At 50.7% G+C, this 16,268-nt stretch overlaps 1 protein-coding gene across 3 annotated transcripts in view; it reads left to right on the top strand.

Moving 5' to 3' along the window:
* TACC2 (transforming acidic coiled-coil containing protein 2) overlaps positions 1–16,268 on the top strand; it is a 206,639-nt gene that overhangs the window by 54,166 nt on the left and 136,205 nt on the right. For all 3 annotated transcript variants that reach the window (XM_049696478.1, XM_049696479.1, XM_049696481.1), the window contains exons 5-6: positions 9,153–14,453; positions 15,025–15,138. In XM_049696478.1, coding sequence (XP_049552435.1) covers positions 9,153–14,453; positions 15,025–15,138 — 5,415 coding nt within the window. The remainder of the gene's footprint in view (positions 1–9,152; positions 14,454–15,024; positions 15,139–16,268) is intronic.

Raw genomic sequence — 16,268 nt, forward strand, 5'->3', positions numbered from 1 at the left:
CAGTGTTTTGTACAACTCCAAGTTCTCTCTTTGCCCAGCTTTCACTTCTTGGTGCTCTGCCTTGGGAACTTTACATGCCTTGGTCACCACCCCACCCCCCAGCACCCAGCTCTATCGCCTTAAGTCAGGGAGACTATCTGGCTTCAGCTGGGGTCCCCCACCCTGGGCCACTTTCTCCAGGCCTTAAGCTGGGGCAAGAGCAGGGCTTACTCTGTTACTTTCCATCTCCAGGGATCACTGCCCTTCATTTCCCACATCTCCTGTAGAAGCCAATCCCCCATCAGCCCAACCTCCTGTTAGTTAATAATTCTTTATATGAAATTTTCCAACCCTGGCTCCCTGAAAACTTTGAAAAACCACCGTATCAAATTTTTTTCTTTAAATGGAAATGCAGCAAAAAACACCTGGCATTTATTTTGGGAGAGGTGGGGAGACCCTTCTAGAAAAAAAATTATAGTAAGAGAGAGGATGCTAGGGGCAAGAGTTGTTTCTCTTTTCTCTTCAAGAGCAGCTTGTATCACAGCCACTTGCTGTCTCTTGTGTCTTTTTACAGCCTCAAATGCCAACTTTGACGGCAGTTAATCTTCCCAAATGCGTCACTGCAGCTGTGTCAGAGCTGGGAAGGAGCCTAGGATGGTCTTTATGTCTTTGACATTGAACCAGCTTGGCCACCACTAACGTTGACTCATCACCACCACCCCCACCACCATGTAGACCAGTGGGATCACAGAGAGACAGATCTCAGCAAAATGGATCATCCCTGGGACTTGCTCTAACAAGAGACACTTAGTCACATTTTGGGGCTCAGTCTCACGTAGGTGATATTGGTAACATCTTCTTTTTCAGAGAGTGGCCCAAATCCGCTGAAAGATTTTTCAGTCATCAAGGGAAAATTCCAGTGTGTTCTCTGTTTTGCACTTTGTTGACTAAGGGAGGGAAATTATTCTAATGTATGTTAGAAGTCTTATCAAGAAGGAATATAACAAAAACATGTTTCCCACTATTTCTTGTCCAAAATACCCTTGTGGTGTCAAAATTAAATAAAAACACCCCCATAATCCGAGGACATGGGCAAAACTGTCATTTACATTTTTCCATGGATGAGTAGTGGGATTTAATTTACAATTCAGGAAATCTTCATATTCTCAGTTAAACATGCTACCCAATTCCTTTTTTTTTTCATATTTATTTTTATTTATTTATTTAGCCTGCACCAGGTCTTAGTTGCAGCACGCAAGATCTTTTAGTTGTGGCATGCGGACTCTTAGTTGTGGCATGCGTGTGGGATCTAGTTCCCCGACCTGGGAGTGAACCTGGGGGCATTGGGAGTGCAGTCTCACCCACTGGACCTCCAGGGAAGTCCCTCTACCCAATTCCTTGATTCGTGCTTATTAGAATTTTAAAAATCTTTACTGTGAATAAAAGCAGATGCCTCTAGAAAACAAATTTATGGTTACCAAAGAGGATACTGGGGGGCGGGGAGGGTGGATAAATTAGGAATTTGGGGTTAACGTATACACACTACTATATATAAAGTAAGGAAACGACAAGGACCTACTGTATATCACAGCGAAATCTACTCAGTATCTTATAATAACCTATAATGGAAAAGAATCTGAAAACGAATATATATAAATGTAAAAAACGAACCAACCAAACAAACAAAACAACTACCTGTATACAACATTAGAGACATTTGATTACTTACTGTGAATAACATTGATGGAAATCTCACTTTGTGATCACATCTTACTTATCTTCTTCAAGAAATATCTTATTAGATTAAAAACAGACAAACAAACAGAAAACCCAGATGCCTCCTCTAATGGGATTGTAGTTTTCGTTTTGGTAATTGATCATTAAGAAACATCCAAATGATCAAAAGTAATTATTATGCCAGAAATGCATTTAAATGAATTTCTGTTTTCTTGTGATAATATCTACATACATTTGAAGTACAGTGACAGACAGAAGGAGGAGACACCGAGTTCATTCCAGCTACAGGGAAGGCTTGGGGGGTCACACTCCAAGCCCAGCACTGAGGCTGGGAACCACACAGTTTGGTCAACACCCACATGAGGGTTGCTGAAAAAAATTGGTTACAGTACAGTTTTTGAATTTTCTTTGGAATTCAGTTGCCTGTGCCCTCCCCTCCTTATGCTGGTTAATGAAGTCTCCTGAGTGGACCAACACCTTGACCTTGAAGTCAAATAAAAGTTCATGTGGCAAAGTAGGCTGAATACTAAGGATGCTTTGGTGTTTTATCCAACCCCCAACACACACACACCCTTTTCCCCAATAACTCTTTAGAACCTACTAATAATTTTCTTTCATTTATCGCGTGGATTGCTTAAGCATTGTGGTCTTTCTTTTTTCTAATGCAGAACGAGCCAGAGAAGAGTTAACACTGGATTTAAAATACAAAGCTGAGTCTGACAGGGCTGCCAAGGTCAGCAGGCTTGCTGGCATCCTTATAGGGAGCATTGTTTGGACAAGTTAGGACTGTGAGTGTGGATTGGACCTAATCTGCTCGGACCACAAAGAAGTTTCTGAGGAGGTGCCTTTCTCTGTGAAATACCATGTTATAGTTGTTAAAGCATGGCGGTTGTCATATCCTTATTAACTTGAGAGTCTTTGCTCTGCACAGATCACTCACCATGTAAATTCCTTCTCTGAAGCCTCTGGAATGGTGATCTATCTCACAGTGCAGGAGTCAACCTAAGTGAGCAGTTATGGCATCCGTTAAAAATATATTTTTTATTCATCCCATTGTTGACTTAAAGAAAATGCACAACGTGAGAGTTGTGGGTTAGGTTTTTTGTTGTTGTTTTTAATTATTTTTATAATTTTTAAAAATTTATTTATTTTATTATTTATTTATTTTTGGCAGTGTTGGGTTTTCGTTGCTGTGCGCGGGCTTTCTCTAGTTGCGGCGAGCGGGGGCTACTCTTCATTGCGGTGCACAGGCTTCTCATTGCGGTGGCTTCTCTCATTGCGGAGTACGGGCTCTAGGTGTGCGGGCTTCAGTAGTTGTAGCGGATGGGCTCAGTAGTTGTGGCTTGCGGGCTCTAGAGCGCAGGCTCAGTAGTTGTGGCGCACGGGCTTAGTTGCTCCGCGGCATGTGGGATCTTCCTGGAGCAGGGCTCGAACCCGTGTCCCCTGCATTGGCAGGCAGATTCTTAACCACTGCACTACCAGGGAAGTCCCGTGGGCTAGGTTTTATTTGGGGCAAAATGAGGACTACAGCCCGGGAGACAGCCTCTCAGAGAGCTCTGAGGAACTGCTCCGAAGGGGTGGGGGGAAGGTCAGTGTTACATAGGATTTTGGTGAAGGGGGTGCGTGCAGTCAAGCACACGTCTCAGCAGAAGGCCGCTGCTGGTCACGAGGAGCAGATGTCTCCGTTCATGATCTTAGTGCTTTTCTAGATCTGAGGAGGTGCAAGACATGGGCTCATAAAACCTCCTCCTGAAAAATATCTCAGTCTCTGGAGGCCTGTTCTGCCAGTTTTCCCCAGAGCACAGAGGGCCTCATTCCTGATTTCCACCCTGAACTCCTTTCAGCGGGTGTTGAAGGTCAGTGGTCACAGCAGATTCTGAATCAATTGTGAAGGAGGTGGCCGGAGTCAGAGAGGGAGAAGGAAGCCAGCTTGATCACTGGCGAGGCTGGACTGGAGGAAGAGCCAACCAGGGGCTTGGCATACTGTGCCCGGAATCAAGTCCCACCAGCGCCAGGCTGTGTGCGAGGGCAGGCTGCCCTGAAGGGCGGGGAGGCAGGCAGCGGGGAGAGGGGCTGCACTGTTGGTGAGCTCATCTCAGTGACCTTGAACACCTTAACTCCCACCCATGGGCAGACTGGACCTACGGGGGGCTGCCTTCCCCATCTAACCAATCAGAGAAGCCTCGCTTCCTGGGGCGACGACCCGAAAGGAGTGGAGAATAGGGCAGAAGCGTCAGACTTCTCTGAGAACTCAGAAGCGTCAGAAAAGCCCCTAATTTGTGGGCCACGGCATGATGCAGAAGCCGAGGGGCACCCACAGCCCCCGTGCCCCTCACCCCAGCCCCAGCCGTTAGCCGTGCTTGAGGACAGGTCGTCCCCAGGGTCTGTGGTCTAACTTGCTGGATCTCCCTCGGCCCCATTCTTTCCTTTTCCAGAAACTGCAGCAGAATGCAAAATGAGTAACAGAGACGATGTTCTGTGGGGACACCTTATCATCTCTTGAATTAGGCTAATTTATGAAAATTACAAATCATTTGCAGACTTCTGTGCTTCATAATTAATAACAAATCACTTGCAGTGCACCCCCTAACTTATCAGACCCACCAGTGAGCAAAGGGACCTGTGGTTGAGTGGTGCTGCCTTAACCTCGTTTCTTTGGCAGAGGTATTTAAACAAAAGTACTTTGCCTTTCCTGGGCCTCAGTTTCTTCATTCCTGTCAAATGAGAGGTTTGGACTCATAGATCACTAGAGTGCTGTGACTGTATGGAAGAAAAGAACTTTCCTAATCTTCAAGTCAAACGACCAGGATTTGGGAGCATTTCTGCATATTTAGTACCCTTGATTTGCGTTTAGTTGTATTTGTCCATCCATCCATCCATCCATCCATCCATCCATCCACTCATGCATTCATATATTCAATGTTTGCAGTATGGCAAGCACTGGAGATACAATATTGAAAAGAGGCAAGACCCAGTCTCCATTATACTCCAGTGGGAGAAATGGTCATCCTTTCTGATGGCAGCTGTGACTGGTGCCCTCACTGTGTAGGGCTGTAGAAGGAGAGCTGATCCCAGAGGCCAGTCCAGGGAGGTTTCATCGAAAAGTGAAGATTGGGGCTGAGATATGCAGGGAGAAGCAGGAGGGCTCCAGCTCCAGGAAAATGCACGGATGGGGAGCTCTGTGTGGGACGAAGCCGGAGAGGTAGGCTGGGGGCACAGCTGATTGCAAAGTGAAGCCACCACCGGAGAGTCTTCCCATGAGGGTGACAGGGTCAGGCTTTCATTTCTAAGCCATTGCTCTGCCTGCAGCCTGGAGAAGAGAATGCAGGGGCCAGAGTGGGTGGGAGAAGAGGCTGCTGCATTGGTCCAGGAGAGGCGAGGCCAGCAAGCACAGGGAAGCAGGAGACAGCACGGTCCTGGAGCCAGGTGGGGCTTGATCTTGCTTTGCCGTGGGAGCCCCGCGTGCGACCCAGGTCTGGTCTTGAACCTCTCTGTGAATATTTCCTCATTTGTGCAGTGGGGGGCATCCGCTCTGCCTGGCTACTGTGTGGATTAAATGTAATCATAACTGAAGCGCTTAGCACGGGCTTGGCCTTAGTAAATGCTCAGTCAGCGGCGACTCTCCATCCTGACGACTTTGCTTTATGGTTTTGCTGCTTCCCTTAAAGCCTGGTAGTGCAGGGGCATGCTTGTTTTTCCCTCCACCAGCCTCCTTCCCCTTTTTAAGCATTCCTACTTGGCCTGAGTGTGTGTCTTCAGAGCTATTCATTCAGGAACCCATCTGGATGTGATTGTCTCCAGCTAGGATGGTGGGGAGGACATTTTCTGCATCTCCATCCTCTGCTTAGACCTTCGCTGCAGCAAATCACCCCTCCTCCCAGGTCTCTGCACCCCATGCCTCTCGCTTTCTTGGCTGGAGACGTCTGGTCGGCACCAGGGAGGCTGTGCCCTCTCCTCCTCAATTCAAAGGCTGTGCCCACTTTGGGCTGAAAGCCTTCCATTGAGAACACGCTGCCCAGCCCACAAGAGCTCGCCTTTGGATTCTAAGCTGAACCTCCATCCTACACATTGTGATTCAATCTTGAAGCACAAAAGGACATTATGGAAGCTTCCATTAACGCAGAGCCCTCACAGATGAGTTCTTAGAATTTTTCCTGCCCTTGGGCAAATCTGCTCCTGGTGAGTGGCTTTAATCTGGTTTTAAAAATTGGCTTCTGATGGGCAATCACAGAGATTGCTGGTGCCCAGCTTAGGCGAAATAAACCAAGGCTGGGTCCTTATTTTGAATGGAGTCGTATGCTCACACTCTGGGAGATGTGTTCCTGGTTGCTGTCTCCAAAGACCTGCAGGTTTTCAAGGTGCCCAGATTGAGTGAATTTGTCATCTCGTCCCCAGATGGTCCTGACTTCAGGCAGCCTGAAGGGAAGCCGCACGCTCTCCTGAGCTAGCAGCTGCTGTCAGAGACAGGACAACAAAGCTGCTTTGTCTGTTTTGTTACCAGCGCAGAGGGGCTGTGTTCTGCGCTTCTTGAGCAAGCAGGCATCAACAGGAGCACTTCATTTATGAATTACACACCATTGATCTCATCAGCTACTAAACCGTTTGACACCCCAGTTAAAGATTGGGACACAATTCAGTGTAAAGTGCTTATTAAAAGGAAAATGGCCAGATTCAAGAGTGCAGAGTTGCTGGTTCTGGAACAATCCATTGATTTCCAGAAATGCTGCTCTGCAGAGGCCAGGCCAAGGCACGTTACCTGCACACCTGGTGGTTTCACACGTGTGAGTCAGCATGGGGCCAGGGCTCTCTGTGGGTGCGTCCGTCCTCATGACCATGTGAGGATTGGAGGGATTCCCATAACTTACCCTCTGGGTTTTCTCTTCTTTGCTCTTGTCAGCCTTGCTTTTGGTCTGAAAATGCTAATCTGGTTGAGATAGTAGCCAACTCTCTCGCTTGGGTCCATCTGAAATTTTTTCAATGTCATATGTGCAGGAACAAGCATTAAGTCAGGACAACTAGTGTGGTGACATGTGTACACACCTCCTTCAAGGATGTCATGGGATGTCATGTACATTTCATAGGTGAGGGACTTGGCAAGAGGCTGGAATGGAGCCAGGTAAAGAGACTTTTGCCCTCTGTCTCAGTTTGTTCAGCCTGCCATAAAAATACCATAGACTGGATGGCTTAACGACAGACATTTATTTCTTGTGGTTCTGGAGGCTGGAAATCTAACGTCAAGGTGCCAGCAGATTCCATGTCTGGTGAGGGTCCATTTTTGAGTTCACAGATGGACGTCTCCTCTCTGAGTCCTTACAAGGCAGAAGGGGCAAGGAAACTCTCTCGGGTCTCTTCTATAAGGGCACTAATCCCTTCACGGGGGCTCCACCTTCATGACTTAATCACCTCCCAAAGACCCCATCTCCTAATACCATCACCTTGGGGATTAGTTTTCAACATTTGAATTTTGGGGACATAAACATTGTCCCCCTCCATGGAAGTTTTTATTTTTGGAGGCAGCATAGAGTGAATAAGAAGATTATGGCCCAACAGATTCTAGCTTAACCCCTCTGTTCTCGGGGTTCTTATCTGCAAAATGGCAGTGATAATATCCATCTTGCGTGGCTACTGGTAGGGCTCAATGAGATAATCCAGGTAAAGCACTGATGTCCAATAAATTTCATCCATTATTATTTTCCCAGCTTTTCATTTTGGAAATTTTGAAACCTTAAAAATGTTGAAAGGATGGTACAATAAATGCCCAATACACCTATTGTATTAGTCTGTTCACACTGCCATAAGAGAAGACCACAGACTGGGTGGCTTCAATGACAGAAATGTATTTTTTCAGTTAGGGAATTCCAAGGTTAGGGGGCTGGAGGGTTGGTTTCTGGGAGACCTTTCTTCCTGGCTTGCAGATGGGACCTTCTTGCTGCATCTGCTCATGGCCTTCTTGTCTATGTGAGCGACTCCTGGTGTCCCTGCCTCTTCTTATAAGGACTTCAGTCTTACTGGATTAGGACCTCCCTCTTACGACCTCACTTAACCGTAATTAACCTCCTTAAAGGCCCCGTGTCCAAATACAGTCACATGATAGATTAGGACTTCAACATATGGATTTTTAGATGGACACAATTCAGTCCATAACACATATTTCTAAATTTGAACAGAAATGTACTTCATCTTCCTGCTATATGCATCTCTCATAAACGAACGTATATGCGTTGCCCTGCACGGAAAGATAGGATTTTGGTAGTGGACACGTAGAATAAAATCTTTCCTCTGGTTGTATCCAAAACACTGTGGGTCTATGAATATGTGAATGTGTGTGTATGTAATAGTTACAAGAAGATGCCATAAGTTTTCCTCCCTGTAATAATTTCAAAGAACATGGTAAAAGCCTTAGAAAAGCCATACTTCTGTTAACTTTGCCTTGAGCAATTTCTTTTGATACTGAAAGATACATGATCATAAAAGTATATAGAATCACAGCTATGTAAAAATAACAAAAATTGCACCCCCTAAAGAGTTGCATAGGAAGAAAAGGAAATTCACTAGAATACTTCAGGTGGCAAGCATTTTTTCTACATTTTCAAAATTTTGTCTTGGCCGTATATTGCTTTTAAATTTAAAAAATACACCTAATTAAAACTATACAGAATTGAGAAACACAGTCTAAATATGGGATGTGATAAGCTATTTTACAGTAACTGGATAGGTACTGATCTATAGCAAGTCCCTGACTCTGAGCCATATGCCCCCAAGTTTCCTACATGTTCACAGTTTTTCTTTACACACTGTACAGCAAAGTAATTTCAAGCTGAGACACATATGGGTATGAAGGTAGTTCAGCTCCCAGGAATTTTATATGTAGTTCATATGCAGAAATTCCACAGCTAAATAGAATTGAGTTTTGGATTATGCCTCACAGTACCACCCGCTGAATGTAAAGAATCGAGTTAACTTTTTGCAAGAACAGCTCTTGATTTCAAAGCTTGGCTTTGCCCATTTTTGCCTTTTTCCTGAACATCTAAGGATCCCCAGAAGTGTTCAGGACCTCTCTGTAAACTACAGAGAGCTCATCCAAATTCTCTACCATGGTTTATATTTATTCAAAATCTTCTGAGTTTCCTGCATTGTAGACAATTATGAATTAGTTTCCATATTTCCCCATTCTCTACTGACCAGCATGGAAAGCCTCAGAGTGAATGTTTGAGATTTTCTGCACTAATTTTTGCAGAGAGTGAGGGCACGTGTCATGGTTACAGGTGGGGTGGGATTGGGGGGTGTCTCTTCATGGAGAGGAACGAGATGCACGAGGCTGGTGTGTGTTGTGGCCTTTGGTGGGGAGACGTGTGCAGTGATTCTGCCTGGGCTGTGGCTCTGTCCTTGGCATCCATGAGGACTGATAAAACAATAAATGTTTTCATTGTTGGCAGCGTCGGGCACGGAGGTTCCTGCTCCACTTCTGAAGGTGCTGCCAGCCGGTATCCCTGCATCATGTCCCCAGAGGTGACTGAGCCGAGGAAGCACCCACAGGAAGCCACGGGCCAAGAAGATTCTCCACTGCCCAGCCCACCGGAGCCCTGGGAGCAGGGGAGTCCCTTGGCCTCCGTGCCCTTTGCTGAGGGTGCCCCGGAAGGTTGCTTGGCAAGCCCAGCAGCGGAACCTGAAGATTGTCCCCTGGCTCAACACCCCCAGAGGGAACCTTCCCCAAATGCCCCAGGATACGCCCCAGCAGCCTTTGTCCTTGGGATGGACAGCTCTACTCAGCGCAGGGTGGTTGCAATCGCCCCCAGCGCCGGAAGAGAGAGAGGACCGAAGGAAGAGGAGGGGCGGAAACTGTCTTCCTCCATTTCCATTGGCCAGGTGCCGGGAATTTCAGCAGCTGCTCCTCGAGAGCCGATGACGGTGCAGCTGTGTGGAGAGGATGGCTGGACTGGTGGTTTTGACTCCCAAGGGAAAGAGGCTGCAGGTGGCTTTCCCCTGCCAGAGTCTGCGCGGGGAGCCCCCATGGCCCCTGCTGCAGCCCGACCAGGCCAAGAGAGCTCAGCCGGCCCGGAAGAGTCCCCCCCAGAACCCGAGAACCCGACCCCGCGAGATCCAGCCCCTAAATGCCAAGTGGAGGGGCCGCCTCAGGACTTCACCGATGACTCGGGAGCGCTCGGGGCCTGCCCTCCCAGCGGGAGTGCTCCAGGGGCGACCCAAGGAGCAGAAGCGAAGGTCGCTGCCCGGGAAAGCTGCCCGCGGCAAGTGGGAGCGCATCCGCCGCCCACAGAGCTGCCCTGGGAGTCACTGGGTCCTGCCCTGGCACCGGGGGCCAAGGACTCTTGGGAGGAGACTCTGGTTGCCCCTGATGCTCGGGGTCACTCGCAGACAGGGAGGCAAGGAGCTGAGCCCCGTCAGGCCGTCTGTGTGACGGCAGGTGACCAGCCCGAGGGGGGCCTGCTTGTGAGCCCCGAGCCCGCCCCACACGCGGCGACTAAGGAAACGGACCCAGCTTCAAGCCTCACTTCACAGCCAGCTGCTCGGGCCTCTGCTGCTGCAGAACAGCCCAGAGAGATGATTTCCGATGCTAAGAGGCCCGTTCCTACAGAGTGGGCAGAAGCAGGGTTGGCAGGACAGGAGAAGCACGCATCAGACCTCGGAGGAGAGGGAGCGGGTCCCGAAGGCGGCCCCGGAGAGGTTCCTATCCCTTCACCCCCGGAGGAGAGGGAAGAGCTCTGGAATAGGGAGCAAAGCCACGAGGTCCAGCAAGGGCTTCTGCCTCTTCCCCCTCCCGGCGCATCAGATGAAAATGCCAGAAGGTCACTGGGGCCAAAGGATGAAGGCAAAGCCCCCGAGGGTCCAGCTGTGGCTACGGAAAGCAGACAACCTGGGGCCGACGCTAGAGGACAGGAGGCAGCCCCAGAGCCCCCCGAGGGTGCAGATCCTGGGAACCTTCAGGGAGAGCAACCCGAAGTCTGTGGCTGCAAGCCTGACCCAAAGGGGGAAAAGGACGAGGTTTCACAGCTAACTGGCGATGTGGAGAGCAACAGCCTTCCCAGCATGGCCTCAGCACAGCCACTCGGAAAGGAGGCCCCCGGGCACGTGGACAGGCCCGGCTCTCCATCAGAAGATGCAGCTTGGAGCTCGGCAGCCTGTGGGATGATGGGAGAAGCCCAAGTGGTCCATGCATCTGCTTCACTGCACCAGCTCCACGAGCAGGATCCCATCCCCCCCTCTGGGCCGGATGGAGCCGGTAAACATGTTTTTCCCGAGGGAGCTGTCTGGGAGGGGCCAGGACTGCAGACCAAGTATCCTGACACCTTTCAGGATGTGGGGGCATTGGGAAGAATGGACCCTCTTCCTGCTTTAGAATCAGAGAAATCGGATTTCCTGTCAACTCCTGCTACAGAGGTCGTCCCCAAAGCCCAGGAGGCGGAGGGCAAATCTGAAATAAAGACGAGGAGCCACCCATCCGCGCAGAGGCTGCGCAGCTGTGATGCGGAGGGCTCGGTGACACCACCCAACGCCCATGGGCTGGGGCGTGATGCAACTGGACAGGAAGTCCACACCGATGGGCCACCTCCCCCTGAGGAGGAGAACTTGGCAGTGGACTGTGGGCTCACGACCCTCAGCCTGGAGCTAGATCAGCAGGAAACCCTGTCCTGCCCAGGGGACAGCGGGATACGAGTGGCTGCAACCGAGAGGCCCTCACTGTATTCTGAGAACCGTCTCCAGCAGTCCCAAACGGACCCAGAAGCATCCACCTCCGAAACGCTCAGGGAGAAGTCCCAACGGTGCGAAAGCGAGAAAGAGACTTACCCAGGTGATGCAGAGCTTAAGAACCTGGGTGCAGATTCTCCCCAGATCCACACACCTGTGGAACCTCGGGAAGATGTGAGCTTGCCCACTCATGGAGCAGAGGAACAGGCTTCTGAATCAGAACTTCAGAGCGAGCTCCCCAAGGGCAGTCCGTCTGCTGCTCCAAGTTCACCTCCCGGGCACACGGTTCCGGAGAATTGTACGACAGAGCCGCTGGAGTTGTCAGCACCAAAGAGACCGGAGTTGCCTGCACTAGGGGGGAACGGGCAAGAGGGGGAATGCAGTGGCAGTCAGCTGTCCAGGGGCCCACCTCCTGCCGCAGACACCTTACAAGACTCTTCTCTTGCATGTAGCTTGAGCAGAAAGGAAAGTTGCTGTGCTGGACAGGGGCCAAACAAGTCCCAGCAGGAGCTGGTTGATGGGCGGAAAGCTGGCAGCCAGCATGAAGAGGCATGTCTCGGGGATGCAGGCATTTCGGAAGCAGCTGACGCTTGGCCCCCGCTCCAGGACTTGGGTGAGACAGAGAAGGCAAGTGGGAACACAGTGGGGGCCCCGCCTTGTCGGCCTGATTCAGTAGCTCTCCTGAAGGCAGCTCACTGCCCACCAGCTCCAGCACCTGCCGGCCCCAGAGTCACACCCACCCAGGAGGCCCCAGAGAGAGAGGCCGGTGATGAAACCCAGGAGGGCAGGCGGCAGTCGGGGTTAGCCCCACACAAGGAAATGGAGCATCCCACTGCCACGGATGCAGAGCCCCAGAAGCTTCTTGAAAGTTTCCCATCGGCCGAGGATCAAGGTGCGGGTGGTGGGACGGCTGGGATTGGTGGGAACGCTGACGGAGGAGACCTGGGGACACAGCGGGCTCCGGGGGAGCCAGGAGAAGCTGCTCGGAGTGGGGGCTTCCTCCCAACAGAGCAGTGCCCCTCCCCTGGGGAGGAAGCTTCTACCTGTGCCCTAGGTGAGCCCTGCCAAGCTGGGCAGCCCTCCGCCAGCTGCCAGGATGCCTTGCTGCCAGCCAGAGCGCTGGGTGGGAGTCCCAGGAGCGAGGTGGATATTTCTGCAGCCCAGGCTGTCCCTGACTCAAAGAGGCTCCTGTCGTCCAGGCCACCAGAAGAGGCTGCCCCTGACACTCCTTACCTGCATATGGAGGGTGCTGCCAGGAAAGGGGCAGAAGACAGTGGCGTGGAAGCTGTTTCACCTCAAGGCCTCAGAACTCCTGGCGAAAGCCCTTGTCCCACACGGGAGCCCCTGCTTGTCTTGGAAAATGCCTCCTCCACGAAGGTACCGTGTGGCTCCCCTGCCTCCCTCTGGCAACCAGGAGCTGCAGGTGAGGAAATCTCTGCCGTGCCAGCCAGCAGCGGAAGCCCCCAAGCTGGGACCTTTGAGGGACCTGTGGACTCCATACCCTACCTGGACAGGGTGCCACTTCTGGCCAAGGGAAAGCAGACCGCAGAGGAACAGAAAGTCTCAAGAACTCCCGGGGCAAGTGCCAAGCCCAGTGAACTTTCGGCACACCTTGCCAGTGAGGGGAGCACAGCAGGTCATGCAGCAGGGGAGAGAGAGCGCAGTGGGGAGAGGATGGTAGGCCCTTCCAAGGATCCCAGGAAGGGAGCATCAGCTGGTGTAGACGCAAGCTCCAGGCACACCAGTATGATCGCTGGGCTCCCTGACTTCAGAGAGCACATCACCAAGATCTTTGAGAAGTCTGTGCTTGGAGCCCTGACCGCCGATCGGCCCCAGAGCACACTGGGAGAAAAGGCAGGAGCTGGGAAGAGTGTGATGGGCAAGGACCTCGCCACGCCAAGCCCGGAGAAGCTTCCAGATGGGACTCAAGGAGTGGCCATCGCCCCTCTCCCCACCACTCCTGCCGGACTCTGGATACAGTCAAAGGAGGAGAAGCAAGAGCTGACTGTAGAGGCTGAGATTTCTCGTCTGGGTCCCCAGGATCCAGCTCCGGAAAAGCTGCCGGGGCCGGCACGGCCAGCTGCAGAGCAGAGCCTGCCAGGTGCCAGCGTGGGGAAGGAAACGAGTGGGCCTCCACAGATGCTGACAGAAAGCAAGAAGCCAGAGGGGTCTGGGGAAGGCTGGCCGGGGCTTGGGAGCCAGGCCCTCTCCCAGCAGGAAAGCGGCCGGCAGGAAGCAGCTTCGGATCTGTCTTCACAGGTGACTTCTCCAGAGATTCCCGATGCTGACTTGCAGGTGGATCCCCAGAGCCGTGGAGAAGGGGACGCAGTTCAAGATGACAGAATTCCTCCTGGAAAACAGCACCAGGAGACATCTAGCCGAGACAGTCAACCCAGAGAAGATGGTGCCCAGGGCTTTTCTCATCCAGGGGCTCTGGGTGACATGTCGGTGCCCACCTCTGCCCAGGGAGCATCTTCTCCCCATGGGATTGTTCCGACTGTGGCCGAGGCCATCAGTGAGGCCTGTACCCCAGACACACTTAGGGGTGAGAGGAGGCATGAAGGTGCTGCTGGGATCTCGGAAACACAGAACGCCCTGGGCACCCAGAGCACCCTGGAGCCACCAGCTGGGGAAGTGGTGGATACTCCCCTGGAGCCCGGCTTGGGAGCAGGAGCTGCTAGGGAAGCAGAGGATGACGTCACTTTGAGCACAGCTGAGACCGGGGCACGTGTGTGTGCTCACCTGCCTGAAGCAGGTACTACGACAACATTCTCTGGTGCGGCTTGTGCCTCGGCTCTGCCAGGAAGCCTTGGGGACCCCAGCTGCTGTGAAGGGGCTCTGAGGATGGAGGCTGCAGCCGCCCCGAGCGGGGACAGCCCGGCCGGGTACCCGCAGGCTGAGGGGCAGCCCGGGCCTGAGCCCCCCACTCCTGCTGGCGATGGGAAGGTGCCTGTCTCCTCACCTGCAGAACCTGACGAGATTCGGGACCTGAAGCTGCAAAGCCTGGATCCAGAAGCGCTCGACGCCGAGAGGTACTTACAAGAATAAATTCCTACGGGAATACGGGGTCAGCCTCAAAAGTGGTTCCCACTTGGTTTTAAAAAGTCAATCAAAGAGATGGGTGGTTAGAAGAAGGTAAATTTTCCATATCTAATTGTTGAAATTTACCTGCTCACAATCTCTGGATGTGCTGTGATTCTGAAAAATGTGAGAAGTGCTTTGGAGGCATGGGAGCTGTGTCTGTTTAACGTGTCTTATTCCTTGCCTTGTGTTCTTTTAATTCTTCTAACTGAAACTGTTCGCAAAGCATGAAATGTTTACAGGCTGGCAGTGCACTATAAGGTCACAGGTTATGGTCAATCAGAAGTTTTTCTGGCGTCCAAATACATCTGCCTTTGAATCTGGATTTATTTATGCAGAGTTATGCAGAGAGACCTAACTGATCCCAAGGCATCTCAAAGCCATTTGCTGCCTGAAGCTAATTTTTTCCTGAGATTTTGGTGAAATAGACACTTAAAGCTTTAATTGGGAAATGGGCTTTTCAGTAGGACATGGAGAAAAATGCCTTTTTAAATATTTATTGCTTCTTTTACTCTATCCCAGAAAGAGCTCTGGGCCCGGCCCATCCACCTTACCTTCGGTTCCTGAGGAGGATGCTCCAACTGTCATGGGCGAGGTCATTTCAGACGAGACCCGAAGTGCGGGCGGAGCAGAAAGGTCAGTGAAAAGGTAGCAGCCTTTGGAGAACCATGATACGTGCCTTTGGCAGAGACATGCTGGATGTTTTGCAAAGGAGGGTACTGCTAATACATGAGTCTTTATCTAAGAAAGAAACACCTAGTCACTCCCGTTCTCTATACAGGTAAAGCAGTGGCTAAGATAACTACAAGCTCCATTGCTGTGAAAGGAATTGAGTTGCTTTCATATCTGAGCTTATCTTTGTTTTCCTTAACAGCTTTATTGATATGTAATTCACAAAGCATATAATTTGCTCATTTAAGGTGTACAATTCAGTGGCTTTTAATATATTCACAGAGTTGTGCAATTATCCCTACAGTCAATTTTAGAACATGGTCATCCCCCACCCCGGCAAAGAAACCCTGCACCCCTTAGACAGCACACCTTGCGACTCCCAACCCCCTGAGCCCGACACCTCCTAATCTAGTTCATTACCTTTTGAGGCAAATGGGCTCAATTTTGCTTAATCTCAAGCAGGAATGTCTAATCACCAGCAGCAGTCACACCCCTCTCAAGATTAGAGGAGGTTCTTCATGACATTTTTTTTTCTTAAATTCCATATATATGTGTTAGCATACGGTATTTGTCTTTTTCTTTCTGACTTACTTCACTCTGTATGACAGACTCTAGGTCTATCCACCTCATTACAAATAGCTCAATTTCGTTTCTTTTTATGGCTGAGTACCTAGGGGTAAGGCAGAAATAAAGATGCAGACCTCCTAGAGAACGGACTTGAGGTTATGGGGAGGGGGAAGGGTGAGCTGTGACAGGGCGAGAGAGAGTCATGGACATGTACACAGTAACAAACGTAGTAAGGTAGATAGCTAGTGGGAAGCAGCCACATGGCACAGGGATATTGGCTCGGTGCTTTGTGACAGCCTGGAGGGGTGGGATAGGGAGGGTGGGAGGGAGGGAGACGCAAGAGGGAAGACATATGGGAACATATGTTTATGTATGACTGATTCACTTTGTTATAAAGCAGAAACTAACACACCATTGTAAAGCAATTATACCCCAATAAAGATGTTAAAAAAAAAAAAAAGATTAGAGGAGGACAAATGATAGATGCAACTGCGAATCCCAGACCTTCACACTTTGCAGCACACCTG

This window comes from Orcinus orca, chromosome 14 (assembly GCF_937001465.1).
Source record: "Orcinus orca chromosome 14, mOrcOrc1.1, whole genome shotgun sequence".
NCBI lineage: Eukaryota > Metazoa > Chordata > Mammalia > Artiodactyla > Delphinidae > Orcinus > Orcinus orca.